The sequence below is a fragment of the Macaca fascicularis genome, chromosome 19, assembly GCF_037993035.2.
Source record: "Macaca fascicularis isolate 582-1 chromosome 19, T2T-MFA8v1.1".
Classification (NCBI taxonomy): domain Eukaryota; kingdom Metazoa; phylum Chordata; class Mammalia; order Primates; family Cercopithecidae; genus Macaca; species Macaca fascicularis.
Genome location: NC_088393.1, coordinates 4,188,329 through 4,216,275, shown reverse-complemented (window position 1 = coordinate 4,216,275; position 27,947 = coordinate 4,188,329). Strand labels below are relative to the sequence as shown.

General features: G+C 55.3%; 3 protein-coding genes across 9 annotated transcripts; all 3 read left to right on the top strand.

Moving 5' to 3' along the window:
- The first annotated feature begins 315 nt into the window (after positions 1–315).
- DOHH (deoxyhypusine hydroxylase) lies at positions 316–9,751 on the top strand. Of its 6 annotated transcripts, none has more exons than XM_015440306.3 (5): positions 316–433; positions 3,019–3,363; positions 5,813–5,889; positions 8,219–8,456; positions 8,905–9,751. In XM_015440306.3, exons 2-5 carry the CDS (start codon positions 3,090–3,092, stop codon positions 9,222–9,224), a joined length of 909 nt encoding a protein of 302 aa, XP_015295792.1. In that variant the 5' UTR covers positions 316–433; positions 3,019–3,089; the 3' UTR covers positions 9,225–9,751. The 6 variants fall into 6 exon arrangements, with proteins under 6 accessions (XP_015295792.1, XP_005587562.1, XP_073881434.1 ...); XM_005587505.4 differs by having other exon boundaries at positions 316–461; XM_074025333.1 differs by having other exon boundaries at positions 316–2,013.
- Positions 9,752–17,476: 7,725 nt separating this feature from the next.
- On the top strand, positions 17,477–25,751 carry SMIM44 (small integral membrane protein 44). Of its 2 annotated transcripts, XM_065534475.1 has the most exons (4): positions 17,477–17,705; positions 17,856–18,341; positions 21,972–22,083; positions 22,435–22,490. In XM_065534475.1, the coding sequence occupies exons 1-2, from the start codon at positions 17,504–17,506 to the stop codon at positions 18,095–18,097; spliced, it is 444 nt and encodes a 147-aa protein (XP_065390547.1). In that variant the 5' UTR covers positions 17,477–17,503; the 3' UTR covers positions 18,098–18,341; positions 21,972–22,083; positions 22,435–22,490. The 2 variants fall into 2 exon arrangements, with proteins under 2 accessions (XP_065390547.1, XP_065390548.1); XM_065534476.1 differs by lacking the exons at positions 21,972–22,083; positions 22,435–22,490 and adding an exon at positions 25,611–25,751.
- SMIM24 (small integral membrane protein 24) lies at positions 20,356–26,217 on the top strand. Its single transcript, XM_005587501.4, has 4 exons — positions 20,356–20,471; positions 21,972–22,083; positions 22,435–22,491; positions 25,611–26,217. Exons 1-4 carry the CDS (start codon positions 20,405–20,407, stop codon positions 25,762–25,764), a joined length of 390 nt encoding a protein of 129 aa, XP_005587558.4. The 5' UTR covers positions 20,356–20,404; the 3' UTR covers positions 25,765–26,217.
- Positions 26,218–27,947: the final 1,730 nt, after the last annotated feature.

Below are 27,947 nucleotides of genomic sequence, written 5' to 3'. Positions count from 1 at the left end.
CGCCTCTGGAGTCTGACCACGCCTAGAAACACTGCGCATGCTCCGTCGCTAGCCAGCCCAGGCTCGGCGCAGAATCGGCAGAAACCATTCTCACTTCTAGTACCGCAGTGGGGGGGGGTTGGTGATAATTTTTTCCCGTGAAAGGTCATACGTTGCCCGTCCCGTTCCCCGAGGAATGCACTAGGAATACCGTTCCTGTGCTTGCATGAGCTATGGCACCAGCACCGACTCTGGCTTCCGGGCCTCTGTCCTGCACGGGAGCCTCTCACTAGGTCTCCCCCGGGGCTACGTTGGTGCCGTCCGGCACGGTCACGTGGGCGAGAAAATGGCGACCCCCAGACCGCACTGCGAGCGTCGCGGCAGGTGAAGCGGTGGTGGCGGAGGCGTCCGCGGGAACTGGCCGGGCCGACGGGCCCTGAGTCTCCAGAGCTCGGTGAGGCGTCCCGGAGGCGGCGATCACGGTGCGGGGCCCGGGTCTGGCGGACGGTGGCACTGGGAGCGCCTCGTTAGGGAATCTGTTCTCAGGGATTCGTTGGCTGTGGATGGGGCCGGTTAAGGGGTCTCGAGTCCCGGCGATCTCTTTCCTCTGGGATTTTTTACATGAAAGAGTGCCTGCCTCACGTCCTGAAGCTCCTATGTCGTACGGCTGGGTCTCGATGGTCCCCAGTGCCCTGCCAGCTCGCACAGGCCTGGCCTCTGTGGTTTCTGATGATCCCTCTTTAAAGGTGTCACTCTCCAGTGATGGTCACCTGTGCTTAGGTGGCTACACCGCCCTCGTCAGGCCCAGGCAGCCTTGCTGACGCCACTGTTAACCAGCGAGGGCTGCCGGCATGCCATAGCCTGCCTGTCCTGAGATGAAGCATCTCTCCAGGTTTTCAGCATCCTCCAGGTTCTCATCCTCCAGGTTCTCAGCCCTTCTCCCCTCCTTGGCTGTGTTCTTTCATCCTAAATCATTCAACAAAGCGTTGGCGGTTTAGAGCCCGACTCTGGAGCCAGACTTCCTGGATTCCTAACTCTTCACGCTGCTCCCAAGCAAGTTCCCAAGCACAGTCCCAAACTGTGCCTCAGTTTCCTCACCTGTAAAATGGGGACAATCTTAGTAACTACCTCATAGGGTAGTGATGTGGATTGAATAAATTAATGAATGTAAAGAGCATGGAGTGCCTGGCGCATAGCAAATGCTATGTAAGTGTCAGCGGCTATTGTCATGGTTATCGTTTTTATTTATCTATTTTGAGACAGGGTCTTGCTCTGTCACTTAGTCTGGAGCGCAATGGCACGATCTCAGCTCACTGCAACGTCCGCCTCTCTGGAGTTCAGGCGATTCTCCTACCTCAGCCTCCCGAGTAACTGGGATTACAGGCACCCACCACCATGCCCAGCTAATTTTTGTATTTTTAGTAGAGATGGGGTTTCACCAGGTTGGTCAGCTGGTCTCGAACTCCGGAACTCAGATGATCTGTCCACCTCGGCTTCCCAAAGTGCTGGGATTACAGGTGGAGCCACCGCGCCCAGCCGGTTATTGTTTTTATTGAGTCCCTACTGCGTGCTGGTCATTGCACTAAGTGCTGGGAATACAACAGTGACCAAGATAGACTCAGTCGCAGCCTTCAGAGTTCTATTCTGATGAGGGATAAGATCAACCACAAACAACTAAACCAATAATTTCCAATATGATATCTAGGAGTCTTCGGTGCCATGGAGAAAAATAAAGTCGAGCAAGCGAAAAGAGATGAAAGACAACATTGTCCATTGTGATCAGGGAAGGCTTCCATGAGGAAGTGACATTTGAGACCCAGGAACGTGAGAGGAGCACGGGTGTTCCTGGACCAAACTGAGGGTCGGGCTGCTATTTCTCGTGGTCCAATAACAAGATGCAGATTAACTGGGGAGGAAGAGAGTTTTTATTTCTGTAACCAGTTACAGGGAGAAGGCCTGGAAAATATCGCCAGACCAACTCAAAATGACAAAGTTTTCCAGAGCTTATATACCCTCTAAGCTATACATCTACATGTAAGTGTGCATTCATTTAAAGACATAAGTGACTAACTTCTTTTAATCTATAAGATCTGAATCCTGAAGACCTTCCTTTGGAACCTCAGTAAATTTACTTAATCTGAATGGGTCAAGGTGCTGGGGCAATTGCCCTTAACTTGTCTCCTGCTAAATCATGGAGGTTTGGGGAGTTCTTCAGACACCCAGTAAAACTTGTTTAATCCTAAACGGGTCCCATTAAGAATTCCTTCATTATTGGCTGGGAGCGGTGGCTCAAGCCTGTAATTGCAGCACTTTGGGAGGCCAAGATGGGCAGATCCCCTGAGATCGGAAGTTCGAGACCAGCCTGACCAACATGGAGAAACCCCTTTTTTTTGTTGTTGTTGTTGTTGTTGTTGAGACAGAGTCTCGCTCTGCCGCCGGGGCTGGAGTGCAGTGGCCGGATCTCAGCTCACTGCAAGCTCTGCCTCTCGGGTTTACGCCATTCTCCTGCCTCAGGCTCCCGAGTAGCTGGGACTACAGGCGCCCGCCACCTCGCCTGGCTAGTTTTTTGTATTTTTAGTAGAGACGGGGTTTCACTGTGTTAGCCAGGATGGTCTCGATCTCCTGACCTCGTGATCCGCCCGTCTCAGCCTCCCAAAGTGCTGGGATTACAGGCTTGAGCCACCGCGCCCGGCCAGAGAGAAACCCCATCTCTACTAAAAATATAAAGCCATGAATATCGGGTGGGGATTGCTAGGGACATTCTGGGGGTCAGCTGTCCTTCTGGCTGCTGTGTGGAGAGCAGACAGTGGAGGTCATTTCTGATAGGCCTATAGGCGAGAGGCAGTGCAGAGACTGAGGCCCAGAGAGAGAAAGCAACTTATGGAACGCTGCACAGCTAGTGGGGGGTTGGAGCTGAGCTTTCAGCCCAGATGCTCAGGTTGGTCAGTGGGTAGGAAGTTGCCCCGCCCAGATCCTAGGAACAAGCCAACGAGCTGGTGAAGGGGGCTTCTAACCTGAGCTCTCATTTTTCTGCTGTAGGTTCTCACACGCCCGCGTCCCGAGGTTTAGCCTGAGCAGGGTTGTGGAAGGCCAGGGCCCATCACAGCACGATGGTGACGGAGCAGGAGGTGGATGCCATCGGGCGGACGCTGGTGGACCCCAAGCAGCCCCTGCAGGCCCGCTTCCGGGCGCTGTTCACGCTGCGCGGGCTCGGTGGCCCAGGTGCCATTGCCTGGATCAGCCAGGCCTTCAGTGACGATTCCGCCCTGCTCAAGCATGAGCTGGCCTACTGCCTGGGCCAGATGCAGGATGCCCGCGCCATCCCCGTGCTGGTGGACGTGCTGCAAGACACCCGTCAGGAGCCCATGGTGCGCCATGAGGCAGGTGAGCACCTGTCTGTGTCCCAGGCACCTGCTCCCTCCTGCCTGACCTCTTCATGACCCCATGTGTCCCCATTCTCAGGTGATAAATATCAGGGTGGTCAACTGCCCCATAAGGCACCACATAGTAAATACCTGCAGCTCTGCAGCCAGACAGCGATTCAGCGAAGCCAGCGTGGGTCGTCTGTCACTAAATGGCTAAGGTTGTGCGCCCAGACAATCCCAACTGGGTGGGGGGCAGGGGCAGTGGCTCAGGCCTGTAATCTTAGCCCTCTGAGAGGCCCAGGAAGGTGGATCGTTTTAACTCAGGAGTTCAAGACCATCCTGGGCAACATGGCAAAACCCTGTCTCTAGAAAAAATACAAAAATTAGCTGGGCACGGTGGTATGCACCTGTAGTCCCAGCTACTTGGGAGGCTGAGGAGGGAGAATTGCTTGAGCCTGGGTAGTCAAGGTTGCAGTGAGCCGTTCCAGCCTGGGCAACAGAGTAAGATCCTGTCTGTAAAAAAATAAAAAACAAACTTCATTTGTAAATGCTGAGATTTGAATTTCATATAAATTCCACCCATCAGGAAGTACTATCCCTTTGATTTTTTGTTTTAAACCATTTATTTGTTTGTTTTGAGTCAGAGTCTCACTCTGTCACCCAGGCTGGGGTACTGTGGCGCCGTCTTGGTTTCCTGCAACCTCTGCCTCTCGGATTCAAGTGATTCTCCTGCCTTAGCCTCCCAAGTAGCTAGCATTACAGGTGTGTGCCACCACACCTGGGTGATTTTTGTGTTTTTAGTAGAGATGGGTTTTGTCATGTTGGCCAGGCTGGCCTTGAACTCCTGGCCTCAAGTGATCCACCTGCCTCGGCCTCCCAAAGTACTGGGATTACAGGCGTGAGCCACTGCGTCCAGCCTTAGACCCTTAAAAGTGTTTTAAAAATCAGTTTTTACTCATATAAAAACAGGCGACAAGCCATAGATCCCCACTCCTAATGTATGTTAGATTTACTCCACTCATTGGACATACCTTTTTGAGCACCTACTGTATGCCAGGCTCTGTCACGTATGTGAGAGTCAAAACAGTGACAAGACAGATACAAGCCAGGCATTGTGGCTCACGCCTATGGTCCCGGCTACTTAAGAGGCTGAGGCAGAAGGATTACTTGAACCAGGGAGGTTGAGGCTGTAGTGGGGCCATGATCGCGCCACTGCACTCCAGCCTGGGCAACAGAGCGAGACCCTGCCTCAAAAAAAAAGGACTGTTCAGGTCAGGTGCGGTGGCTCCCACCTGTAATCCTAGCAATTTGGGAGGCTGAGGCGGGTAGATCACCTGAGGTCAGGAGTTCAAGTCTAGCCTGGACAACATGGTGAAACTCCGTCTCAACTAAAAACACAAAAAAATTAGCGGGGCGTGGTGACGGGCACCTGTAATCCCAGCTACTTCGGGAGGCTGAGGCAGGAGAATCGCTTGAACCCGGGAAGCGGAGTTTGCCGTGAGTGGAGATCACGCCATTGAACTCCAGCCTGGGCCGCAAGGGCAAAGCTCTGTCTAAAAAAAAAAAAAAAATGGACCGTTGTAGCAAGGGACCTAGACAGGAAAGGAAGGAAAGGACGCCAGTGACTCAGGTAGTTGGCGCGTCTGTGTCACTGAGATTGTTTCTGTGTTTCTGTAACCAGTGAGTTCATTTGCAATTAGCGCGTGGGAGGTGCCTGACACAGAGCGTGTGTTGGCGCAACCGGGACTGACTCTTCCCGGCAGAGGGAGCCTTTCAGGCAGGTGCACAAATGCAAACTGCAACCTTCAGGAAAGGCAAAAGCTACCAGCTCAGCTGCCTCACAGGCAGGGCCCTTGAACTCGATTCTGAAAAAAATAAAATGAACATCTGCACCCAGAGCTCTGCAGGGAGCCGCCGCCAGCCTAGCTCCGACCTGGGCTTGCTACGCCTGCACTTGCGCCTGCACCCAAACCCACCCGAGTGCAGCCCCAGTGGCCCCAAAGTGGAGTCTCCAGCCGGCAGGCCTGGCCTGTTTGGGCATTTTTTGTTTGTTTGTTTTTTGTTTTTGAGACAGGGTCTCACTGTGTCGCCCGTGCTGGAGTACGGTGGTGTGATCATAGCTCACTGCAACCCTGACCGCCTGGGTTCTTGGAACTGCTTGTCAGCTGTGATCCCGAGTTGCAGGGACATACTTGTCTCCCTGTCTCATGGTGCGGGCCGGGATCGGGTCCGTTTTGCTCTGAGCAACAGCCGGTGCGGTTCCAGGCAATGCCTAGCTCTGGGGAGGGGATGCTGATTGGTTCAGCGGGGAGCCTGTACCCACTGCTGCTCCAATCAGCCATGGCCAGAGGCGGGGCTTCCCCACAGGGGCAGAGCCGTGGGAGGGGTGTCCTCTGGTCCCACAGGTAGCCGGGCATTTTCCACATATCCATCCCACTAACGTGAACTCTCTGGCTGCTGCTTCTCAGGGGAGGCCCTGGGGGCCATCGGGGACCCGGAGGTTCTGGAGCTCCTGAAGCAATATTCCTCGGACCCTGTCATCGAGGTAACCAGGCCCCCGCTTGTCTCCCTGCCAGTCTCGGGTCCCTGGGAAGCCCTAGCCAGCCCTGCCCCAGCCCTGGCCTGGAGCAGCCTCAAACCCTCCCCATCTCTGATTACCAGGACCACCATTTGGCCAAGGATGCCCCAGGGATGAGGGAGGCGAGGGCAAGAACCCGGACAGACACTTGCTGAGCCCCATTTGGCAAAACGGCGACAACCAGCTTTGCTTACCCGCTTCCATCCTGGGCCTTGAGCCCCTGAGCTGGCCTGACCCCCTTTCTCTGAACCCCCACGTCCAGTCCCTCTGCCAAGACCCCTCTGAACCCACCCAGTGCCCTCTACCTCTGATACCTTGCCCGGGCCCACCAGACCTCTTCAGGGGTCTCTGGCTTCCTTTCAACATTTCTTCTTGTTTTTCAAAATAACAGCTTTATTGCCAGGTGCTATGGCTCACGCCTGTAATCCTAGCACTTTGGGAGGCCAAGGCGGATGGATTACCCAGCCCCGCGTAGCTGGGACTACAGGCGCCCGCCACCTCGCCCAGCTAGTTTTTTGTATTTTTTAGTAGAGACGGGGTTTCACCGTGTTAGCCAGGATGGTCTCAATCTCCTGACCTCATGATCTGCCCGTCTCGGCCTCCCAAAGTGCTGGGATTACAGGCTTGAGCCACCGCGCCCAGCTAGGTTTTGTATTTCTAGTAGAGACGGGGTTTCACCATGTTGGCCAGGCTTTTTTTCTTTCTTTCTTTCTTTTTTTGAGAGAGAGTCTCGCTGCAACGCCCAGGCTGGAGTGCAATGGTGGCACAATCTCCGCTCACTGCAACCTCCGCTTCCTGGGTTCAAGCGATTCTCCTGCCTCAGCCTCCCCAGGAGCTGGGATTACAGGTGCCCGCCACCACGCCTGACTAATTTTTGTGTTTTCAGTAGAGATGGGGTTTCACCATATTGGCCAGGCTGGTCTTGAACCTCTCACCTCAAATGATCTGCCCACCTTGGCCTCCCAAAGTGTTGGGATTACAGGCGTGAGCCACAATACCTGGCCTATTCTTTTATGTTCAGGTGGATCACCTGAGGTCAGGAGTTCGAGACTAGCCTGGCCAAAATAAAGATACCTCGTCTCTACTAAAAATAAAAAAATTAGCCTGGCGAGGTTGCGGGCACCTGTAGCCCTAGCTACTTGGGAGGCTGAGGCAGGAGAATCGCTTGAACCTGGGAGGTGGAGGTTGCAGTGAGCCAAGATCGCACCACTGCACTCCAGCCTGGGCGACACAGCGGGCATAATCTTCTTTATAGTAATACCCATTATAATCAGAGGCTTTGGGAATTGGCTAGTGCCCCTAATAATTGGTGCTCCTGACATGGCATTCCCCTGCATAAATAACATAAGCTTCTGACTCCTTACCCCCTCTCTCTTGCTACTACTCGCATCCGCCATAGTAGAGGCTGGCGCCCAGGACACCTTATCTCTGTAAAGAAAAAAAAATAATGAAACAAATTTTTTTTATTAGTTTTTTCTTTATAGAGGCGAGGTCCCACTCTGTCACCCAGGCTGGTCTGGAACTCCTGGGCTCAAGTGATCCTCCTGCCTTGGTCTCCCTAACTGCTGGGATTATGGGCATGAGCCACTGCCTCCGGCCCCGTCCTTCCTTTCTGTGGCTGAGTCACGTTCCGTGGTGTAGACGGCTCATGCCGTGTCAGTCCACTCACTGTGGCTGATGCTTGGGTTATCTCTGCTTTTTAGCCATTATGAGTCACGCCGCCACGGACATGTGTGTGCATGTGTTTGTGTGGACATGCGTGTTCCTTTCTCCCCTGCCACTCGTCCACATCCCACCCTGACCCTCAGTCTTTCCTCCTCCGGGGCAGCAGCGGGTACGTGTGACCCTCAATTCTGCTGTTCTGTTCCATGCTTAAAGCTCTCACCGTGTGTCATCACCTTTAGAACGAAATCCCAAGCCCTCTCCATGGCCCGCAGGCCTTACCTAGTCAGGCTGGGCCCTGCGTGTCCCGTTGGCCCTCACCCCTCCCGCAGGGTCCTGCCTCAGGGCCTTTGCACCTGCTTCCCCATCCCCGGGTCTCCACCTGACTCCCTCCCTAAGCTGGTTGAGGTCTCTGCCTCCACATCACCTCCTCCCTGAGGCCCTCCCCAGCCCTCCAGCTGTCCCCATCACTCACAAGTCAGCCACCCCCGCTGGCTTACCTCCTGCCTGGAAGGATCGGTTAGTTACCCTGCCAGTGGCTCTCTCCCCTGCTAAGCTGCCATCCCGGGGGGATGGGGAAGGGCCCCCGTGGACCCCCAGGACCAACTGCTGTCTGCGTACTCCCTCCCCGCAGGTGGCCGAGACCTGCCAGCTGGCTGTGCGCAGGCTGGAGTGGCTGCAGCAGCACGGCGGGGAGCCGACGGCAGGACCCTACCTCTCCGTGGACCCTGCCCCGCCGGCTGAGGAGCGTGACGTGGGGCGCCTGCGGGAGGCGCTGCTGGACGAGTCCCGGCCGCTCTTCGAGCGATACCGCGCCATGTTCGCCCTGCGCAACGCGGGAGGCGAGGAGGCCGCCCTGGCGCTGGCCGAGGGTGAGGAGGGGCTCCTCGGGTGGGGTCCTGGGCAGTGCCTCGCTGTGAGGTTCAGTGATGGCATCTGTGCAGTGGGACCGCTGCCTGCCCCAGGGAACGGCGTACCGGGCCTGGCCCCAAGCATTTCCCATGGGGCCTGTTAAGAACCCGTGCGAGCGTCCCTGGGTCCCCACACCTCCCAGCTCTTCCCGCCCCCATAGCTGCGGTCAGTTCCCCTGGACAGCCCTAATCACTGGGGCTGGGGGAGGGGCGTCCTCAAGATAGAGCACTCCAGGTTGGGCATGGTACCTCACTCCTGTCGTCCCAGCACTTTGGGAGGCTGAGGTGGGAAGATCGCCAGGACTTTGGGACCTGCCTGGGCAACATAGCAAGACCCCATGTCTTAAGAAAAGACAGAGCTCCCCTTCCCACCTCTCCTGGCCCCAGCGAGTGCCCCTCTCCCCTGCAGGCCTGCACTGTGGGAGCGCCCTCTTCCGCCACGAGGTCGGCTACGTCCTGGGACAGCTGCAGCATGAGGCGGCGGTGCCCCAGTTGGCAGCTGCCCTGGCCCGGTGCGCCGAGAACCCCATGGTGCGGCACGAGTGCGCGGAGGCCCTGGGCGCCATCGCCCGGCCCGCCTGCCTGGCCGCGCTGCAGGCTCACGCGGACGACCCAGAGCGCGTGGTGCGTGAGAGCTGCGAGGTGGCTCTGGACATGTATGAGCACGAGACCGGGCGAGCCTTCCAGTACGCGGACGGCCTGGAGCAGCTACACGGGGCCCCCTCCTAGGGCCCCGCCCTCACCTGGGGCTCCCTGAGGATTCTTGAGGGCCGCTCCTCCCCCGCAGGGCTTTGGCGTCTAAACTGAGTGTGTGTGCGAATCGGTGTCATCGCTTGTGTCTTGCTGGGTGCACGGTTGCTGTCCTTCTCTGGGACCCAGGAGCTGCCTTTGTGCTGTGACTCCCTGAGTCCACTGGCAGCTCCCCGGGGCCTAGCGCAGGGCTGTAGGGTGGAAGTTTCCAGGTTCAGGGGTGGGACTCTGCGGGAGGCTCTGGGATGCCCGGCTCAGGACAGGGGAGGATTGCCAGGGAAGCCGGGGGCAGAGCTGGAGCTCTTGGAAGAGGCTGGCATTATGGTGGCTTCAGTTTCACTAGGAATGAGGCCCAGGGTCTGCGGGCCTCTGACTCCCCCACCCCCAGGCCTGGGCAGGGATGGGGGGGTGGTCCCTGAGTGGGTCAGGTGGGGCACAGCGGCCAGGGGGGGACAAGCAGACCCCACAGCGCTGCCCAGATGGAATATTAAATTATTTTTGCCAAACACTGACTCCTGAGTGTGTTGGGTGAGGGGAGCGTGGGAGGGAGGGAGAGGTGGGGGCTTTCGGGAAACGTTGCCCAAGAGCGTGTGCCCAGCCAACTCCCTCCAAGGGGGCTCTGGGGAAACCGCCCTCCAGCCTGGCCCTTCCCGGACCCCCATCTTCTCCCAGCTCCTCCGTGTGTGGCCAGGACAGCCCACTTACCTCTCTGTAAAATGGGCATAGCTGTAGAATCACAGGTGCACAGCTCCTGGTCTGCAGCCAGAGAAGCCAAAACCAGAAGACAGGCGGCCAAACGCGACGGGAACCGACTGTCCACTGAGCAGTGTTCTCTACCGGAGCGCTCCATCCTGCCCGCGGGTGTCAGTTTCGCTTGTCATGGGGTGGGGGGGGGGGCGGTGTGCAGCTGGCATCTAGTCAGAGTCGGGGGAGGCCAGTGATGCTGGAAGACACCCTCCAGCACTCAGTCTCCACAACAGAGAATGATCCGGCCCCAAATGAGTGCAGAGGTTGAGACACCTGCCTGAAAGTCACGTGTTTGATTATAGGTTTTTAATTTTAATTTATTTTATTATTATTTTTGTTGAGATGGGATTTCACTCGTTACCCAGGATGGAGTGCAATGGCGCGATCTCGGTTCATTGCAACCTCCACCTGCCAGGCTCAAGCATTTCTCCTGCCTCAGCCTAACAAATAACTGGGATTATAGGCATGCACCATCACGCCCAGCTAAATTTTTTTTTGTTTGTATTTGTTTTTTTTTTTTTTTTTGAGATGGAGTCTCGCTCTGTCACCAGGCTGGAGTGCAGTGGCGCGATCTCGGCTCACTGCAAGCTCCGCCTCCCGGGTTCACACCATTCTCCTGCCTCAGCCTCCTGAATAGCTGGGACTACAGGCGCACACTGCCACACCTGGCTAATTTTTTGTATCTTTAGTAGACACGGGTTTCATCATGTTAGCCAGGATGGTCTCAATCTCCTGACCATGATCCGCCTGCCTCAGCCTCCCAAAGTGCTGGGATTACAGGCGTGAGCCACCACGCCCAGCCTTTTTTTTTTTTTTTTCCCTCCCCTGGAGATGGAGTCTTGCTCTGTCGCCCAGGCTGGAGTGCATTGGCGCGATCTTAGCTCTCCTCAACCTCTGCCTCCCAGCTGCAAGCAACTCTCCTGCCTCAGCCTCCCAAGTAGCTGGGATTACAGGCATTTGCCACCATCCATGCCCCGCTAATTTTTGTATTCTTAGTAGAGATGAGGTTTCACCATGTTGGCCAGGCTAGTCTTGAACTCTTGACCTTGTGATCTGCCCACCTCAGCCTCCCAAAGTGCTGGAATTACAGGCGTGAGCCACTGCGCTTGGCCCATCTTTTTTTTTTTTTTTTTTTTTTTTTTTTTTTTTTTTTTTAATGGAGAGGGTCTCGCTCTGTCTCCTAGGCTGTAGTGCAGTGGTGGATCACTGCAGCTCACTGTAGCCTCGACCTTCTGGGCTCAAACGATCCTCCTATCTTGGCCTCCCAAGCAGTTGGGACCTCAGGTTTGCCCTACTATGCCTAACTAATTTTTGTATTTTTTGTAGAGACGGGGTCTCAATATGTTTTGTTTTGTTCTGTTTTTTTTTTTTTTTAATACATTTTTTTTTGAGGCAGAGTTTTGCTGTTTTCCAGGCTGGAGTGCAGAGGCATGATCTCGGCTCACTCACTGCAAGCTCTGCCTCCCGGGTTCACGCCATTCTCCTGCATCAGCCTCCCAAGTAGCTGGGACCACAGGCGCCACCACCACGCCCGGCTAATTTTTTGTATTTTTAGTAGAGGCGAGATTTCACCGTGTTAGCCACGATGGTCTCGATCTCCTGACCTCATGATCTACCGGCCTCGGCCTCCCAAAGTGCTGGGATTACAGGTGTGAGCCACCACGCCCGGCCTGTTTTGTTCTGTTTTGAGACAGGGTCTCACTCTGTTGCCTAGGCTGGAGTGCGGTGGTACAGTCTCGGCTCATTACACCCTCTGCCTCTCAGGTTTAAGCGATTCTCCTGCCTCAGCCTCCTGAGTAGCTGGGATTACAGGCACATGCCACCACACCTGGCTAATTTTTATATTTTTAGTAGAGACAGGGTTTTACCATGTTGGCCAGGCTGGTCTTGAACTCCTGGCCTCAAATGATCTGTCCTCCTCAGCCTCCCATAAGTGCTGGGATTACAGACATGAGCCACGTGCCTGGCCATCTTGTTTATGTTTTAGAGACAGAGTGTTGCTCTGTTGCCCAGGCTGGAGTGCAGTGGCTTGATCTAAGCTCACTGCAACTTCGGCCTCCCAGGCTCAAGTGATCCTCCCACTTCAGCCTCCTGAGCAGCCAGCATCCATTCTACTGTGGTTCCGTGAGGTTCTCTCTCTTGCCATCTGTCCTCTCTGTCGCTTTCTTGTTGGCCTCCAACCTCCCTCATCCTCACTCAGCTGATGACCTTGCTTTCGCCTTCGGTGAGAAAATCAAACAGACGTTCCGTGCACCCCCACCAACAGCTGTGCCCACCTGCCTGCCCCCGTGCCGGGCACGCTGCCTCCCCTCCTGCCCGCTAATGCTGGCTGGTGAACTGTTGGTTCTACTAGCCAAGACTTACTTAAGATCCTTATGGCTGTACAACAAATTCCTCCAAACTTAGCAACTTCAAACAGCTGGACTTGGGTCGAATCGTGTCCCCCCAAAAGACTTGCCAAGGTGGTAACCCCTGGTACCCATAAGTGTGACGTGATTTGGAAATAGAGTCTTTGCAGATGTTCTTAAAGATCTCAGCATGAAATTGTCTTGGATTTAAAGTAGACCCTAAATCCAATGACCAGTGTCCTTATAGAGACAGAGAAGTAGACCTGAGCGTGGTGGCACATGCTTACAGTCCCAGCTACTCTAGAGGCCAAGGCAGGATCTCTTATGCCCAGGAGTTCAAGACCAGCATGGGCACCATAGTGAGACCCCCATCTCCTAAACAACAACAACAACAAAAGACAAGGCCAGAGGCAGTGGCTCACACCTGTAATCCCAGCACTTTGGGAGGCAAAGGCAGGTGGATCACCTGAGGTCAGGAGTTCGAGACCAGCCTGGCCAACATGCTGAAACCCCATCTCTACTAAAAATACAAAAATTAGCTGGGCTTGGTGGTGCACGCCTCTAATCCCAACTACTCAGGAGGCCGAGGCAGGAGAATCACTTGAACCCAAGAGGCAGAGGTTGCAGTGAGCCGAAATTGTGCACCATTGCACTCCAGCCTGGGCAACAAGAGCAAGACTCCATCTTTAAAAAAAAAAAAAAAAAAAAAAAGACAAGAAAACCCCCAGAGATAGAGGAAAGAAGACAGATACCTTTCCTGTGGGTCAGGAGTCTGGGAGCAGCTTCTCTGGATGTTTCTGGCTTTGCGTGTTTCATGAGGTTGCAGTCAAGCTTTCGGCCAGGGCTGCCTCATCTGAAGGCTTGACTGGGAGCGAAGGAGCCACTTCCAAGGTAGTGCCTTCCCATGTGACATTGGCTGCCTGAGCTACCTCTTTTGCTCACCAACTCCTGGTCCTTCTCATCAACTCACAGCCGTCACTTCAGCCATTCCCCCTTTCCTCTCCTGCCTCGTTGGTTTCCTCTCTTTACGCATCAGCACAGACCAGCTGTAATTTTTTAAAACAACAAGAAAAAGCTGCGCACCGTGGCTCACACCTGTAATCCCAGCGTTTTGTGAGGCTGATCTACCTCACTTGAGTTAGATCACTTGAGGTCAGGAGTTAGAGACCAGCCTGTCCAACATGGTGAAATCCTGTCTCTGCAAAAAATACAGACATTACCTGGGCATGGTGGCACACGCTTGTAGTCCCAGCTACCTGGAAGGCTGAGGCATGAGAATTGCTTAAACCTGGGAAGTGGAGTTTGCAATGAGCTGAGATCGCCCCACTGCACTCCAGCCTGGACAACAGAGGGAGACTGAGCCTTAAAACAACAACAACAGGCCGGGCGCGGTGGCTCAAGCCTGTAATCCCAGCACTTTGGGAGGCCGAGGCGGGCGGATCACAAGGTCAGGAGATCGAGACCACAGTAAAACCCCGTCTCTACTAAAAATACAAAAAATTAGCCGGGCGCGGTGGCGGGCGCCTGTAGTCCCAGCTACTCAGGAGGCTGAGGCAGAAGAATGGCGGGAACCCGGGAGGCGGAGCTTGCAGTGAGCCGAGATCGCGCCACTGCACTCCAGCCTGGGCAACAGCGTGAGACTCCGTCTCAAAACAACAACAACAACAACAACAACAAAACCCTGGAAAGTAGTCCCAGCTACTTGGGAGGCTGAGGCAGGAGAACTGCTTGAAGCTGGGAGGTGGAGGTTGCAGTGAGCAGAGATCATACCACTGCACTCCAGCCTGGGTGACACCACCAGACTCTGTCTCAAAAGCAAACAAACAAGGCCGGGTGCAGTGGCTCAAGCCTGTAATCCCAGCACTTTGGGAGGCCGAGACGGGCGGATCACGAGGTCAGGAGATCAAGACCATCCTGGCTAACATGGTTAAACCCCGTCTCTACTAAAAAATACAAAAAAACTAGCCGGGTGAGGTGGGGGCGCCTGTAGTCCCAGCTACTCGGGAGGCTGAGGCAGGAGAATGGCGTAAACCCGGGAGGCGGAGCTTGCAGTGAGCTGAGATCCGGCCACTTTACTCCAGCCTGGGCGGCAGAGCGAGACTCCATCTCAAAGAAAAAAAGCAAACAAACAAAACTCAAATATAATAAAAAGCCGCCCCCTTTTTTGTAGAGACAAGATCTAGCTCTGTCACCCAGGCTGGAGTACAGTGGCACAATCTTAGCTCACTGCAGCCTCCAACTCCTGGGCTTAAGCAATCTTCCTGCCTCAGCTTCCCAAGTCCCTGGGACTACAGACATGAGCCACTGTGCCTGGCAAGGGTCACACTTTTTTTGTTTTGTTTTGTTTTGTTTTTGAGATGGAGTCTCGCTCTGTCACTCAGGCTGGAGTGCAGTGGCGCGATCTCGGCTCACTGCAACCTCCGCCTCCTGGGTTCAAGCAATTCTCCTGCCTCAGCCTCCTGAGTAGCTGGGATTATAAGTGCGTGCCACCACGCTTGGCTAATTTTTGTATTTTTAGTAGAGATGGGGTTGCATCACGTTGGTCAGGCTGGTCTTGAACTCCTGACCTCATGATCAGCTTTCCTCGGCCTCCCAAAGTGCTGGGATTACAGATGTGAGCCACCGCGCCCGGGAATGCTCACACAGTTCTCCACATCGTTGCATCTCCTCCTCTCAAAACCCCAGGAGACTTTACCCACCCCATTGTAGAGAGAAGCCAGGGAACCCCGGAGAGCCAAGGTCATGCTGTGATGGGCAGAGCTGGGATTTGAACCCAGGTCTTCCTCACCACCACCTTATACTGCCTTGTCCTGGCTCCCTGGCCCCTGGCTGCTTGGAATTCCCTGTGTTTCTCCCCAGGTTTCTCCTCTGCAGTGTTCCTAACTCAGGAAATGGCAACACCATCATTGCAGGCATTTAGTCTAAAAACACAGGTTTGGCTAATGAAAAATCTATCCCAAGGCTGGGTGCGGTGGCCCATGCCTATAATCCCAGCACTTTGTGAGGCTGAGGCAGGAGGATCACTGGAGCCCAGGAGTTAAAGGGCAGCCTGGGCAACATAATGAGACCCTGTTTCTATTAAAAAAAAAAAAATACAAAAAATTAGGTAGGTGTGGTGGCACAGACCTGTAGTCCCAGCTACTTGGGAGGCTGAGGTAGGAGGATCGCTTGAGCGTGGGCAGTCAAGGCTGCAGTGAGCCAAGATCCCACCACTGCACTCTAGCCTGGGTGACAGAGCAAGGCCCTATCTCAAAAAAAAAAAAAAAAAGAAAGGTCCATCTCAAATCTGCCCACTCTCCTTCCACTAGGTCGAGCTCAGTCCCCTCCTGGCTTCCCCTCTGGCCCCCACAGTCTGTTTCCCCCAAATAAACCACCAGGGGGCACCTGTGAGCACCTGTGTCAGGACCCGTCCCTCCTCTGCCCACAGCCCTCCATGGCTCTCACCTCCCTCAGGGTCTAGGCCCAAGTCTTCCTCACAGTCTACACAGCCCTGCAGGACCTGCACTAACAGCTCCCCATCCTCCCCTCCCCCCCACTCCTCCAGCTCGCTCTGCTCCAGCCACACTGGCCTCCTCACTGTTCCTCCAACATGCCAGGCACAGTCCTGCCCTATGGCCTTTGCAGGGGCTGTGCCCTCTGCTTGGAACTCTTTTTCCCCTGGTTCTCCCATGGCTGGTTCCCTTTTTCCTCCAGGTCTTTGCTCAAATGTCACCTCCTCAGTGATGCCTTGGCAGCCTTTTTTTTTTTTTGAGATAGTCTCACTCTGTCACCCAGGCTGGAGTGCAGTGGTGCAATCACAGCTCACTGCAGCCTTAAACTCCTGGGCTCAAGCAATCCTCCCGCCTCAGCCTCCTAAGTAGCTAGGACTACAGGCACGCACCACGGCTGGCTAGTTTTTAAAGTTTTTGTAGAGATGTGGTCTTGCTATGTTGCCCAGGGTGGTTTTGAACTCCTGGCTCAAGTGATCCTCTTGCCTCAGCCTCCCAAAGTGTTGGGACTACAGGCGTGAGCCACTGCACCCAGCCACACCTCCCTTTCTAACCTAATATGTCATTTACTCTAAGATTACATTTCTTTCTTAGCATCCATCTCCTTCCCTGGAATGTCAGGTTTTGGTCTTTCTTTTTTTATTTTTTCCTTTATTTATTTATCTTTTTTTTTGATACAGAGTTTCGCTGTGTTGCCCAGGCTGGAATGCAGTGGGATGATCTCGGCTCACTGCAACCTCCACCTCCCAGGTTCAAGCTATTCTCCTGCTTCAGCCTCCCGAGCAGCTGGGACTACAGGCTCCCGCCACCACACCCAGCTAGTTTTTGTATTTTTAGTAGAGATGGGGTTTCACCATGTTGGCCGGGCTGGTCTCGACCTCCTGCCTCAAGTGATCCGCCCACCTCAGCCTCCCAAAGTGCTGGGATTACAGGCGTAAACCACCACGCCCGGCCTAGTCTTTCTTACTCATAGCTGTGTTCCAGCACCTAAGAGAGTGCCCAGCCTTAGTCACTGCTCAATACACATTCGATGAATGAATGAAGAGCCAGGCACAGTGGTGAGGACTTGTAGTTCCTGCTACTAGGGAGACTGAGGCGGGAGGATCTCTTGAGCCTGGGAGGTCGAGGGTGCAGTGAGCTATGATCGGGTCACTGCATTCCAGCACTCAGGGCGACAGAGCAAGACCCTGTCTCAAAAATAATAATAAAAGTAGCCAGGTGTGGTGGCGGTCACCTGTAATCCCAGCTACTCTGGAGGCTGAGGTGGGAGGATCACTTGCACCCGGGAGGCGGAGGTTGCAGCGAGCTGAGATCTCGCCTTTGCACTCTAGCCTGAGCGACAAGAGTGAAATTCTGTCTCGAAAAAAATTAAATACAATGATAAGAATTAAAAAGATGAATGAATGAAGAGAGTGAGCCGGCCGGGAGGAAATCTGGGCAGGGCATTCCTGGGAGAATGAAGCGCCTGTGCGGAGGCCCCGAGATGGGGATGGCTGGGCAGAGTGGTAACTGGGGCTGAGCAAGTACGTTGCTGGTGGGCGGAAGTGATTTGCAATGTGATTAACCCAGGCAGATGGTGGCCGCGGGGCAGCCACCCAATCCTCTTAGCTCAAAGCCCCTTAATACTTCCGCTGCGTGGGTCACCTCTGGGACTCCCCTGTGCCGGGCAGACACCATGCCGGGGCTGGCGGCCGAGGGGGAGGCCGAGGGCTGGAGCCCGTCCCCGCCGCTGTACGAGGAGTACCGGCCGCCGCCCCTGGACACCATCCGCCTGCCCAGGTACGTGCTGTACCTGCTCCTGGCCGCACTGGTGGTGGTGGCCGTCGCCTACGCCATCGTCGGGCACCTCATCAAAGACCTCGCCCACGACCTGGCCGGTGAGCTGCCCCCACCGAAACCTAGCCTGGGCTGCTGCTGGACCACCCTGGGTGGGTGGTCAGGGGATCCAAGGGCTTCTCCTAGCTGGGGAGGGGACAGAGGAGGGTGGCCGGGGCCGGGGAGTTGCCTCACGAGCCCCCTTGCTGCAGACTGCGTGTTTGGTCCGAAGCCAGACCAGGAGGCCGCACCCCGGGAGCTGCGCCCCAGCCTGACCGGAGAGGACTTGGAGGGGCTGGACCTGCAGCTGGCCCTGGCCTGGCAGGGCGAGGAGGACACCGGCGGGGATGGTGGGGCAGCCCCCTCCGAACCCCCGCCTCCCCCGGAGCCCCGCCGCCCCTCGATTGCCTTCAAGGATCCCCCATCCGGAAGCTCCTTCTGGAAGCTGATGTGAACGTGAATCCTGAATCCGGGTTCTGGACGCTTTGGCGGTCGTGTAGATGGAACTTGTGCGCACTGGAGCCCTTTCTGCAAATCCTGAGCTCCCTGGTCGCAGCGGACGGCTTTCTCCTCCCCAGCCAGCAGGTTCCGGGGGTTGGACGCTGGCTACTTTCACACTCTCAGAGCCTGCTCGGCTCAGCCTCGGCCAAGCTATCAGCAAACTGTGAACTAGAAGCACTAGGGCGATTTAAAACATGGTAATAGTATCGGCCAACCTTACCTAGCGCTTAGCGCGTACCTGCTGCTGTGCAGAGCAGGCTTTTTCTATGCAGTATCTCATTTAGTCCTCCAAGGTAGAGCTGATCGCCCCCATTTAACAGATGGGGGAAACCGAGGCACGCAGTGGTGAAATGGCTTCGCCGAGGTCTCAGAGCACAGAGTGCTTCTCTCAGAAAAAGCCCAGGCAACTGACTGACTTTGGAGGGCAGGATCTCCGAGGCGGGTCCCGCCCCCACCCCCTCTACTGGGCTCCCCTACCTCCAAAGCTTCTCCAGCCCCCACCTCGGCTGCTGGGTGGGCTTGTCTCTGGGGGGTGGTCCTGACTTCCTAACCAGATGGAGAGCTCCCAGACAGCAGCAAGGCCTCCTTCCCTCTCAAGCCCTGCACAAGATGGGATATACAGTAAGAGGTTAATAGATGCCTGCCTGGCTGTTCAGGCAGACCTGTGGCCGTCCTCGGGCTGGGACGTGTGAGCCCAGTCCTGCTGAGTGGCCTGTCTGCTCAGCGGTCATGCACAGACCTCTGGAAGAGAGGAAGTGGCAGCAACTCAGCAGGCGCTCATAAACACATGTGCGATGATGACGCTGGGCCTTCCTACCACTCGCCTGGGCCATGGCTGCTCCCGTGTCAGCTGGGGTGGGGTCACCCTTCGCCCGGGCAGGGCCCGCTATCTAATCAGCCGAGGGACCAAAGTTGAGGACAGGAGAGCCTGGATCCTGAGTCATCAGCCCTTCGGGGCATCCCCACGTGAGAGCTTCCAGGTTTGCAGGTGGACCACGGGCATGTGGCCTCTGCACACCTTTCCTGTCCCCGTGTGCTCCCATGGCTGCCTGTGGGTCCCCAGGGGCCAAGAACCTGGGCGAGGCAGGATAAGCTGGGGGTGAGGCAGACCCGGCTTCAAATCCCAGGTCAGACCTGCTGTGTGACCTTGACTTTCCTGGGCTCTGCACAATGAGACTGGCACCATTTCGCGGGGTGTTAAGAAAGGAAATGCGATCTGTGAAACTGCCGAGCACGGAACCTTGTGTGTGCTCTGAGAACACAAAAGCCAACTCTCAAATTAATTTTGTTTTTAGAGACAAGGTCTTGTTCTGTTGCCCAGGCTGGAGTGCTGTGGTGCAGTGGTAGCTCGCTGCAGCCTGGAACTCCTGGGCTCAAGCGATCCTCTCAGCTCAGTCTCTTTGAGTAGCTGGGACTACAGGTGCAGGCCACCATGCTCAGCTAAGTTTTATATTTTTTGTTTTAGAGACGGTAGGAGGTTGGTCTGGAACTCCTGGTCTCAAGCGATTCTCCCGCCTTGGCCTCCCAGAGTGCTGGAATTACAGGCGTGAGACACCGTACCTGGCCTTGGTGACTCTTTATTTCTTTTGCGACAAGGTCTTCCTCTGTCACCCGAGCTGGAGTGCAGTGGTGTGACCATAACTGGCTGCAGCCACAAACTCCTGGGCTCAAGAGATCCACTTGGCACACCCTAGTAGCTGGGACTGCAGGCGCCCGCCGCGCCTGGCTGATTTTTCTATTTTTGTAGAGATAGGGCTTCACAAAGTTGCCCAAGCTGGGCTCAAGGATCCGCTCGCCTTGGCCTCTCAATGTGGTGGGATTACAGGCGTGAGGCACCGGGCGGGTGCACCCTTTTAAAGATATTCTAGTTGTATTTGTCAGTTCCCCCTGTGCACAGAGTGGCAGGGGCCTGGGCCGGGACAGGAGGTCGCAGTCATCTCAGTTCCGCCCCTGCAGCAGGGATCGCGAGGGGGCGGCTCTGAGGCTGATGGTCCCCAGGGTAGGGTGCAGGGAGGAGGGACTCCCTCAGTTAATTGTTACACAGGTCCAGAGTCTGGCCTCCCGAAAGGAGAGCGATGGGGCAGGAGCTGGCAGGGGAGGGCAGGATGCCCAACCAGATGGTGCCAGGGGCGGGCCCTGCTCCCAGGTGTCAGGCATCCCCCGCCCCCGGACCGCCTGTGCCTTATCACGGGGAGGTAGGGCCTCGCCCACACCAAACCTGTGGACCGCCGCTGGCTGGCTGCTGGCTCGCTCGACCGTCATGGAGACCCTGGGGGTCCTTCTGGTGCTGGAGTTTCTGCTCCTCTCCCCGGCGGAGGCCCAGCAGAGTAGGTGCAGGGGAGGGGGCGTCGTGGGATGGGGGTGTTGGTCAGGTGATCACCATCTCCCAACTTTCCCTGGCGAGAAAGAGGAGAGGGGGCAGGAAGAAGAGGAAGGGTGGCTTGGGGGCCCTCCTCAAACCCCGCAGTCCCGCCCACCCTCCCCCTCGCTGGGCTCTGCCCTCCTTTGTAAGGGCCACCCCACTGCCCACTTGAGCCTCTCCCTTCTCCAGCCCTTCTGAGCACACCTGGTTGAGCCCGGCTTGAGCTTGGCTCCACTCTCAGCTCCTGCCTCTTGCACAAGCCCCTCCCCATCTGAGCCCCCTCCTCCTTTGTAAGCCCCTCCTTCTCACTACTCCGCCTTTATAAACCCCTCCCAGAGGCCCTCCTCTTCTATAAGCCCCTCCCAGAGTCCCTCCTCTTCCATAAGCCCCTCCCCTCTGAGCACCTCCTCCTTTATAAGCCCCTCCCCCTGAGCCTCTGCCTCCTCTCTAAGCCCCTCCCACTCAGCCCCCTAGTTCACAAGCCCCTCCCCATCTGAGCCCCTTCCTCCTTTGTAAGCCCCTCCTTCTCCTCCTCCTTTATGAACCCCTTCCTGAGCCCCTCCTCTGTTGTAAGCCCCTCCCTTGTGAGCTCCGCCTCCTTTTATAAGCCCCTCCCATGAGCTCCTCTGCTGTAAGCCCAACCCCCCCAGACTCTTCTTTATAAGCTCCTCCCCATCTGAGACCCTGTTCTTCACAAGCCCCTCCCCATCTGAGTCTCCTCCTCCTTCAGAAGCCCCTCCTCTGAGCTCCTCCTCCTTTGTAAACCCCACCCCTGAGCCCCTCCTTTGTCATAAGCCCCTCCCCTTTCAGCGCCTCCTTTAGAAGCCCCACCCCCTGAGCCTCCTCCTGCATTATAAGCCCCGCCCCTTCAGAGCCCTCCTGATTTGTAAACTCAGTCCCCTCCGAGCCCCCCTTCTTTTTTTTTTTTTTTTTTTTTTTGAGACGGAGTCTCGCTCTGTCGCCCAGGCTGGAGTGCAGTGGCGCGATCTCGGCTCACTGCAAGCTCCGCCTCCTGGGTTTACGCCATTCTCCTGCCTCAGCCTCCTGAGTAGCTGGGACTACAGGCGCCCGCCACCGCGCCCGGCTAATTTTTTGTATTTTTAGTAGAGACGGGGTTTCACCGTGGTCTCGATCTCCTGACCTTGTGATCCGCCCGCCTCGGCCTCCCAAAGTGCTGGGATTACAGGCGTGAGCCACCGCGCCCGGCCCGAGCCCCCCTTCTTTATGAGCCCCTCTCCTCTCTGGGCCCCCAGGCTCCCTCCCACCCTGGTAAGGTACCCTCTCCCTCTCTAAACCCCGCCGACCCCCCTACGCCATCCCGGTCTCTGAAGCTCCGTCCCTTTCCAATACCCGCTCTGTCGGAGCACCCCCAGTGCCCTTCTCTCTCTCCTTGCTAGGGTGGTGGGGGAATGGGGGTCTTCTGCCCTGTCCTTCCTCTGAGTCGAGCCTCCCCAACTTCCTGCAGCCACGGAGCGTCGCCTGAAGCCGTGGCTCGTGGGCCTGGCTGCAGTAGTCGGCTTCCTGTTCATCGTCTATGTGGTCTTGCTGGCCAACCGCCTCTGGTGCTCCAAGGCCAGGTGGGCGCCCGCCCCACCCCGCTGCCCCCACAGCCCTGCCCAAAGTGCTGCCCCCGCCCCCAGCTTCCCAACCCTCTCTGGTCCCCCCATCACCAGCCTCTATGTCCAAAGGTCTCCCATTGCCCTGCTGCTCCTCCAACCCCTACTCTCAGAGCCCAGACCCCGGGCCTGCACCCCCGCCTCTCTCCCCAAGATAACCGGCCCGGCAGCCCAGCCCTTCCTTGCGTCCTGGGGTTCATGAGCCCCGGCTGGGAGGTTGGGACAGAGGCTGAGGCTGTCACACCGCTTCCTTCCCTTTACCTCCCCCTACTCCCCTCCCACCCCCTTCCACCCTTCCCTTTATCTCTGCAGGGCTGAGGATGAGGAGACCACGTTAAGAATGGAGTCCAACCCATACCAGGATGGGAGGTACTATGCCTGCGGGCGGGTGTCAGGGGTCTGTGTGAGCCCCTCCTCGGGGTGGGGGAACAGGTGTGCACTGATGACCTTACTGTCCTGAATCCTTCAAGCACATTACTGCCCTGGGACCTTCACCTTTTCTTTATCTTCTGGCAGCTCCTCCTCCTCTTCCAGTCCCCACTCAGGGGTTTCCGGCCTGGCCACCAGCCTTCCCGACGCTGTCCCCAGCCCCATGTCTCATTCACGTTTATCACCAGCAGAACGGTCTTAGTCATTCACTAAGTTTGAGACATTACATGGTGCCTTCCAGTTGTGTAGGCAACTTAGTTTTGGTCCTGGCTGTGTCCTCATACCCAGCATTGGGCCTGGAACACAGGAAGTGCTTAATAAATACCTGTTGAAGAAGACTGTGGTGTAGGATTGTGTAGGTGTCTGTACAAGGCCTAGGTATGGGTGACCCACCTGGACTCAGTGTCTCCTATGACACTGCCCACAAAGGGCTCAGGGACGCAGACATCCATCATCCATCCACCCATCACCCACTCATCCACCCACTCATCCATTCACCTACTCACCCATTCACCCACTCACCCATTCACCCATCCATCCATCCATCATCTATTCATCAGCCATCTGTTCACTCACCCACCTGCCCACCCACTAATCCATTCACCCACCACTTATCCATCCACTCACCCATCCATCCATCACCTACCCATCCACCCACCCACCATCCATCCACCCATCATCTGTCATTCGTCCGTCCATCCATCCATCCATCCATCACCCATCTATTCACTCACCCACCCCCTCACCCATCCATTCATCAACCCATCCACTCACTCACCCATCCACCCACCCGCTCATCTATTCACACACCCATCCATCTACCCACCCATCTATCCATCACCCATCCATTCACCATCCATCCACCCACCCATCTATTCATCCACCCATCAATCCATCATCCATCCATCCATCCATCCATCCATCACCCATCTGTTCACTCACTCATCCACCCACACAGCCATCCATCCACCCATCCATTTATCCATCCATCCGTCCATCCATCCATCCATCCATCCATCCATCCATCCAGGACTGGGGGTGACCTTCCGCTGGGAGGTGACCAGCCTGGCTGGGAGAGTCTCAGTTGAGTCCAAGACGTGCCTGAGGGAGAGGACCTGAGTGGTGACTTTGTCTAAGACCTGGTTCAGCCCCAGTAAAATCTGATTCCTATTCCCAGGATGTACTGGGGGATCTGGATCCCACCTGTACACCTGAACCTGTAGCTTCCTTTCTGCCTTGTTCATTCCTCCATCCATCCACCCAACCATCCACCGGTACATCCATCTGTTGGTTTGCCCGTGCAGTCCTCACCCTCCAACCACCCATCCATCAGTCCACCTACCCATTAGCCCATTGATCTGTCCACTCACTGACACACCCACCCACCCACCTATGCATCCACCAAACTATGTAGTCTTCACTCTCCAACTGCCCATCCATCGGTCTACCTATCCATTAGCTCATTGATCTATCCCCCCACGTACAGTATCATTCATCCTCCATCTACCTATCCATTGATATGTCATTCTCTTCTTCCTCCAATTCATCCTCTCATCTACTTACTAATCTGTCCCTCCCTCCATGCAACCATCAATTCACCTAACTGCTTATCTACTCATCCATCCATCCACGTATACATTAGTTCATTGATCTATACATCCATCTATACTCCCATCCACCCATTCTCCATTCTCCATCCCTCCATCATTCTCTTTCCTGTAATGTATCCATCTATCTTCCAATTCATTTATTCAACCTCCATGCAGCAATCCATTCATGTAACTACTTACCTATTCATCCATCCACTCACTCATCCATCCATTCATCCACCAACCCATTCATTCATCCATCCACCCATCCATCATCCATCCATCCACCATCCATCCATCATCCACCCATCATCTGCCCACCCACACACCCACTCATCTATTCACTCACCCACTCAGTCACCCATCTGTTCACCCACCCATTCATTAATTCATCCACCCACTCATCCATCCATTCATCCACCCATTCACCCATCCACCCACACATTCACCCATCCACCCACCCACCCATCCATTCACCCACCATCCATCCATCACCTATCCATCTATCATCCATCCACCCACTCAACTATCCACTCACCCATCCAACCACCCACCCATTCATCTGTCTACTCATCCATTTATCATCCACCTATCCACCCACCCACCCATCCATCCATCCTTCCAACTGCTCACCCAGTTAGCCATCCATCCATTCATCCACTCATTCATACAACCATCGATCATCCATCCACCCACCCACTATCCACCCACCCATCCACTCATCTACCCATCTATTCCCCAACTTCTTTTTTTTTTTTTTTTTTTTTTGAGACGGAGTCTCGCTCTGTTGCCCAGGTTGGAGTGCAGTGGCCGGATCTCGGCTTACTGCAAGCTCCGCCTACTGGGTTCAGGCCATTCTCCTGCCTCAGCCTCCCGAGTAGCTGGGACTACAGGTGCCTGCCACCTCGCCCAGCTAGTTTTTTTTTTTTTGTATTTTGTAGTAGAGACGGGGTTTCACCGGGTTAGCCAGGATGGTCTCGATCTCCTGACCTCGTGATCCGCCTGTCTCGGCCTCCCAAAGTGCTGGGATTACAGGCTTGAGCCACCGCGCCCGGCCCTATTCCCCAACTTCTTTACCCTCCTACCTATCTATCCATCCATTCATGGAGAAATTGAGTCTTAGTTGCAATGATGAATATGCAGTGTGAACCTCCATATCATCTGCCCAGCCATTTCCCCCAGCCTCAAAAGCAGCCTCTTTCCCCAGGGGTAAACTGAGTCCCAAGAGGCAACTGGGGCCCTTTGGCTTATGTCCATCCATCCATCCCTCCCTCCTTCCATGGAGCAATTGAGTCGTAGGTGCTGTCTTTGTGAAATGGAAATCGTGAGGTGCGTAGTTAGGGTTATTTTGAAGATTCACTGAGATACCACTTGTAAAACACTCATCACATGGGCTGGTTCCAGTGAGTGACTATTAAATAGGAGTGTCCCTGTTTCTTATTATGGTTTGGGGCCTTTGTATCCCTACAGTGAAGACAAGAGAGAGAAGAAAGCGGCCAAGGAGAAAGAAGAGAAGAGGAAGAAGGAGAAAAAGGCAGGGAAGGAAGGAGAGAGCAACTTGGGACTGGAGCTGAAGGAAGAAGAGCCCAGATACCAAGAGAGACCAAAGAACACAGCCATGTGAAGATTCCCGGCTACCTCTTCCAGGCAGTCCCCCAGAGATACCTCTTCTGCCCCCTACAAGCAATGCGCTGGATTTGAATCCAGTGAAATGACTCCATCTGGGATTCAGAATACAGGGTTCTCAAGCGATGAAGGCTTAGAACCCACCCCACCTCCCTCAGTGGGGGCTCTCTGGGCAAACATGGTTTTCATGCACCCCTCTTCCTGACCTTGGTCCCTGCCTGGCGATTCTTCTCATACTTGAAGAGCATCCCTGGTTGAGGAGACACCCACAATCCTCCACAATCTCATGGCTCCACCTGCTTCTACCCACTGCCTGATTTCTTTTCTTTCTGCCTGATGTCTACTGGCCAGAACTTCCCCTCTCCCACGCACCCACTCCCAGCTGAGGATTGCTTCCCGATGGCCTGCATTAAAGCATTCATAAGAGCCCTTTGGAAGGGCTCCTGTCGTCTCTTGGGACTCAGTTTACCTCTGGGGAAGGAGGCTGCTTTTGGGGCTGGGGATGATGGCTGGGCGGATGATAAGGAGGCTCAGGCTGCACAGGTGCCCAGATGCCCTGGGCAGATTAAACACTCCCCCGGCAATCTGGCTTTTTGCTGTTCTGAGCCCCGGACTTTGAGCCCTGAGCGCCGTCTCCACGGAAATCTTTGCTCCTTCCCCCACTCCACCACGTTTTGGGGCACGTGACTTTGTTCCTGGGAGCTGTATCTTGGAGGGTGGGGGTGCCCCAGGGCCCTGCAATATCTTGGAAAGGGACTAGTACTTCCTTTTCCCAGTTTCTATTCTCCCGCTTCCCCTCACCTTCTCCAGGCCCTGAACCTTGCCCCGAACAATGACCATTTCTCGTTTTTTTTTTTTTTTTTGAGATGGAGTGATCTGTCACCCAGGCTCTGTCACCCAGGCTGGAGTGCAATGGTGTGATCTCGGCTTACTGCAACCTCCGCCTCCCAGGTTCAAGCAATTCTCCAGCCTCAGTCTGGCCACAGTGACCATTTCTTTTTTTTTGTTTTGTTTTGTTTTTTTGTTTTTTTTTTTTGAGACGGAGTCTCGCTCTGCCGCCCAGGCTGGAGTGCAGTGGCCGGATCTCAGCTCACTGCAGGCTCCGCCTCCCGGGTTCACGCAATTCTCCTGCCTCAGCCTCCCCAGTAGCTGGGACTACAGGCGCCCGCCACCTTGCCCGGCTAGTTTTTTTTTTTTTTGTATTTTTTAGTAGAGACGGGGTTTCACCGTGTCAGCCAGGATGGTCTCGATCTCCTGACCTCGTGATCCGCCCGCCTCGGCCTCCCAAAGTGCTGGGATTACAGGCTTGAGCCACCGCGCCCGGCCTCACAGTGACCATTTCTTAACCAGGACCTTTTTCTTTTCCTTTCTTTCTTTTTTTTTTTTTTTTTGAGACGGAGTCTCGCTCTGTCGCCCAGGCTGGAGTGCAGTGGCGCGATCTCGGCTCACTGCAAGCTCCGCCTCTCGGGTTTACGCCATTCTCCTGCCTCAGCCTCCTGAGTAGCTGGGACTACAGGCGCCCGCCACCTCGCCCGGCTAGTTTTTTGTGTTTTTAGTAGAGACGGGGTTTCACCGTGTTAGCCAGGATGATTTCGATCTCTTGACCTCGTGATCCGCCCGCCTCAGCCTCCCAAAGTGCTGGGATTACAGGGGCCCACCACCACTCCCGGCTATTTTTTGGGTATATTTTAGCAGAGTTGGAGTTTCACCGTGTTAGCCAGGATGGTGGTTATTATTTTTTGAGACAAGGTCTCACTCTGTTTCCCAGGCTGGAGTGCAGGGGTCAGGAATTCTCTGCTAGGGGGCATTTGCAAATAAAAAAAAAATAATAAAATATTTTGTAGAGACAGGGTCTTACTCTCTTGTCTAGGCTGGAGTGCAGTGGTTCCATCATAGCTCATTGCAGCCTTGACCTCCCGGGCTCAAGCAATCCTGCTGCCTCAGCCTCCTGAGTAGCTGGGACTGCAGGCGCGCATCACTACACTCAGCTAATTTTTTTTTTTTTTGAGGCGGGGTCTCCCTCTGTTGCCCAGGCTGGAATGCAGTGGCACGATCTTGGCTCACAGCAACCTCCAACTCCCAGGTTCAAGCAATTGTCATGCCTCAGCCTCCTGAGTAGCTGGGATTACAGGCACCCACCACCATACCCGACTAACTTACATGTTTTTAGTAGAGACGCAG

What these genes read in the sequence shown, in the direction of transcription:
- DOHH (XM_015440306.3), top strand. Translation starts at nt 3,090, where the DNA reads ATGGTGACGGAGCAGGAGGTGGATGCCATCGGGCGGACGCTGGTGGAC. An exon ending in CCTCGGACCCTGTCATCGAG is followed by an intron (nt 5,890 to 8,218) that starts GTAACCAGGCCC and finishes CCCTCCCCGCAG; the next exon opens with GTGGCCGAGACCTGCCAGCT. An exon ending in CGCCCTGGCGCTGGCCGAGG is followed by an intron (nt 8,457 to 8,904) that starts GTGAGGAGGGGC and finishes TCTCCCCTGCAG; the next exon opens with GCCTGCACTGTGGGAGCGCC.
- SMIM44 (XM_065534476.1), top strand. Translation starts at nt 17,504, where the DNA reads ATGCCGGGGCTGGCGGCCGAGGGGGAGGCCGAGGGCTGGAGCCCGTCC. An exon ending in CCTCGCCCACGACCTGGCCG is followed by an intron (nt 17,706 to 17,855) that starts GTGAGCTGCCCC and finishes CCCTTGCTGCAG; the next exon opens with ACTGCGTGTTTGGTCCGAAG.
- SMIM24 (XM_005587501.4), top strand. Translation starts at nt 20,405, where the DNA reads ATGGAGACCCTGGGGGTCCTTCTGGTGCTGGAGTTTCTGCTCCTCTCC. An exon ending in CCCGGCGGAGGCCCAGCAGA is followed by an intron (nt 20,472 to 21,971) that starts GTAGGTGCAGGG and finishes AACTTCCTGCAG; the next exon opens with CCACGGAGCGTCGCCTGAAG. An exon ending in AACCCATACCAGGATGGGAG is followed by an intron (nt 22,492 to 25,610) that starts GTACTATGCCTG and finishes GTATCCCTACAG; the next exon opens with TGAAGACAAGAGAGAGAAGA.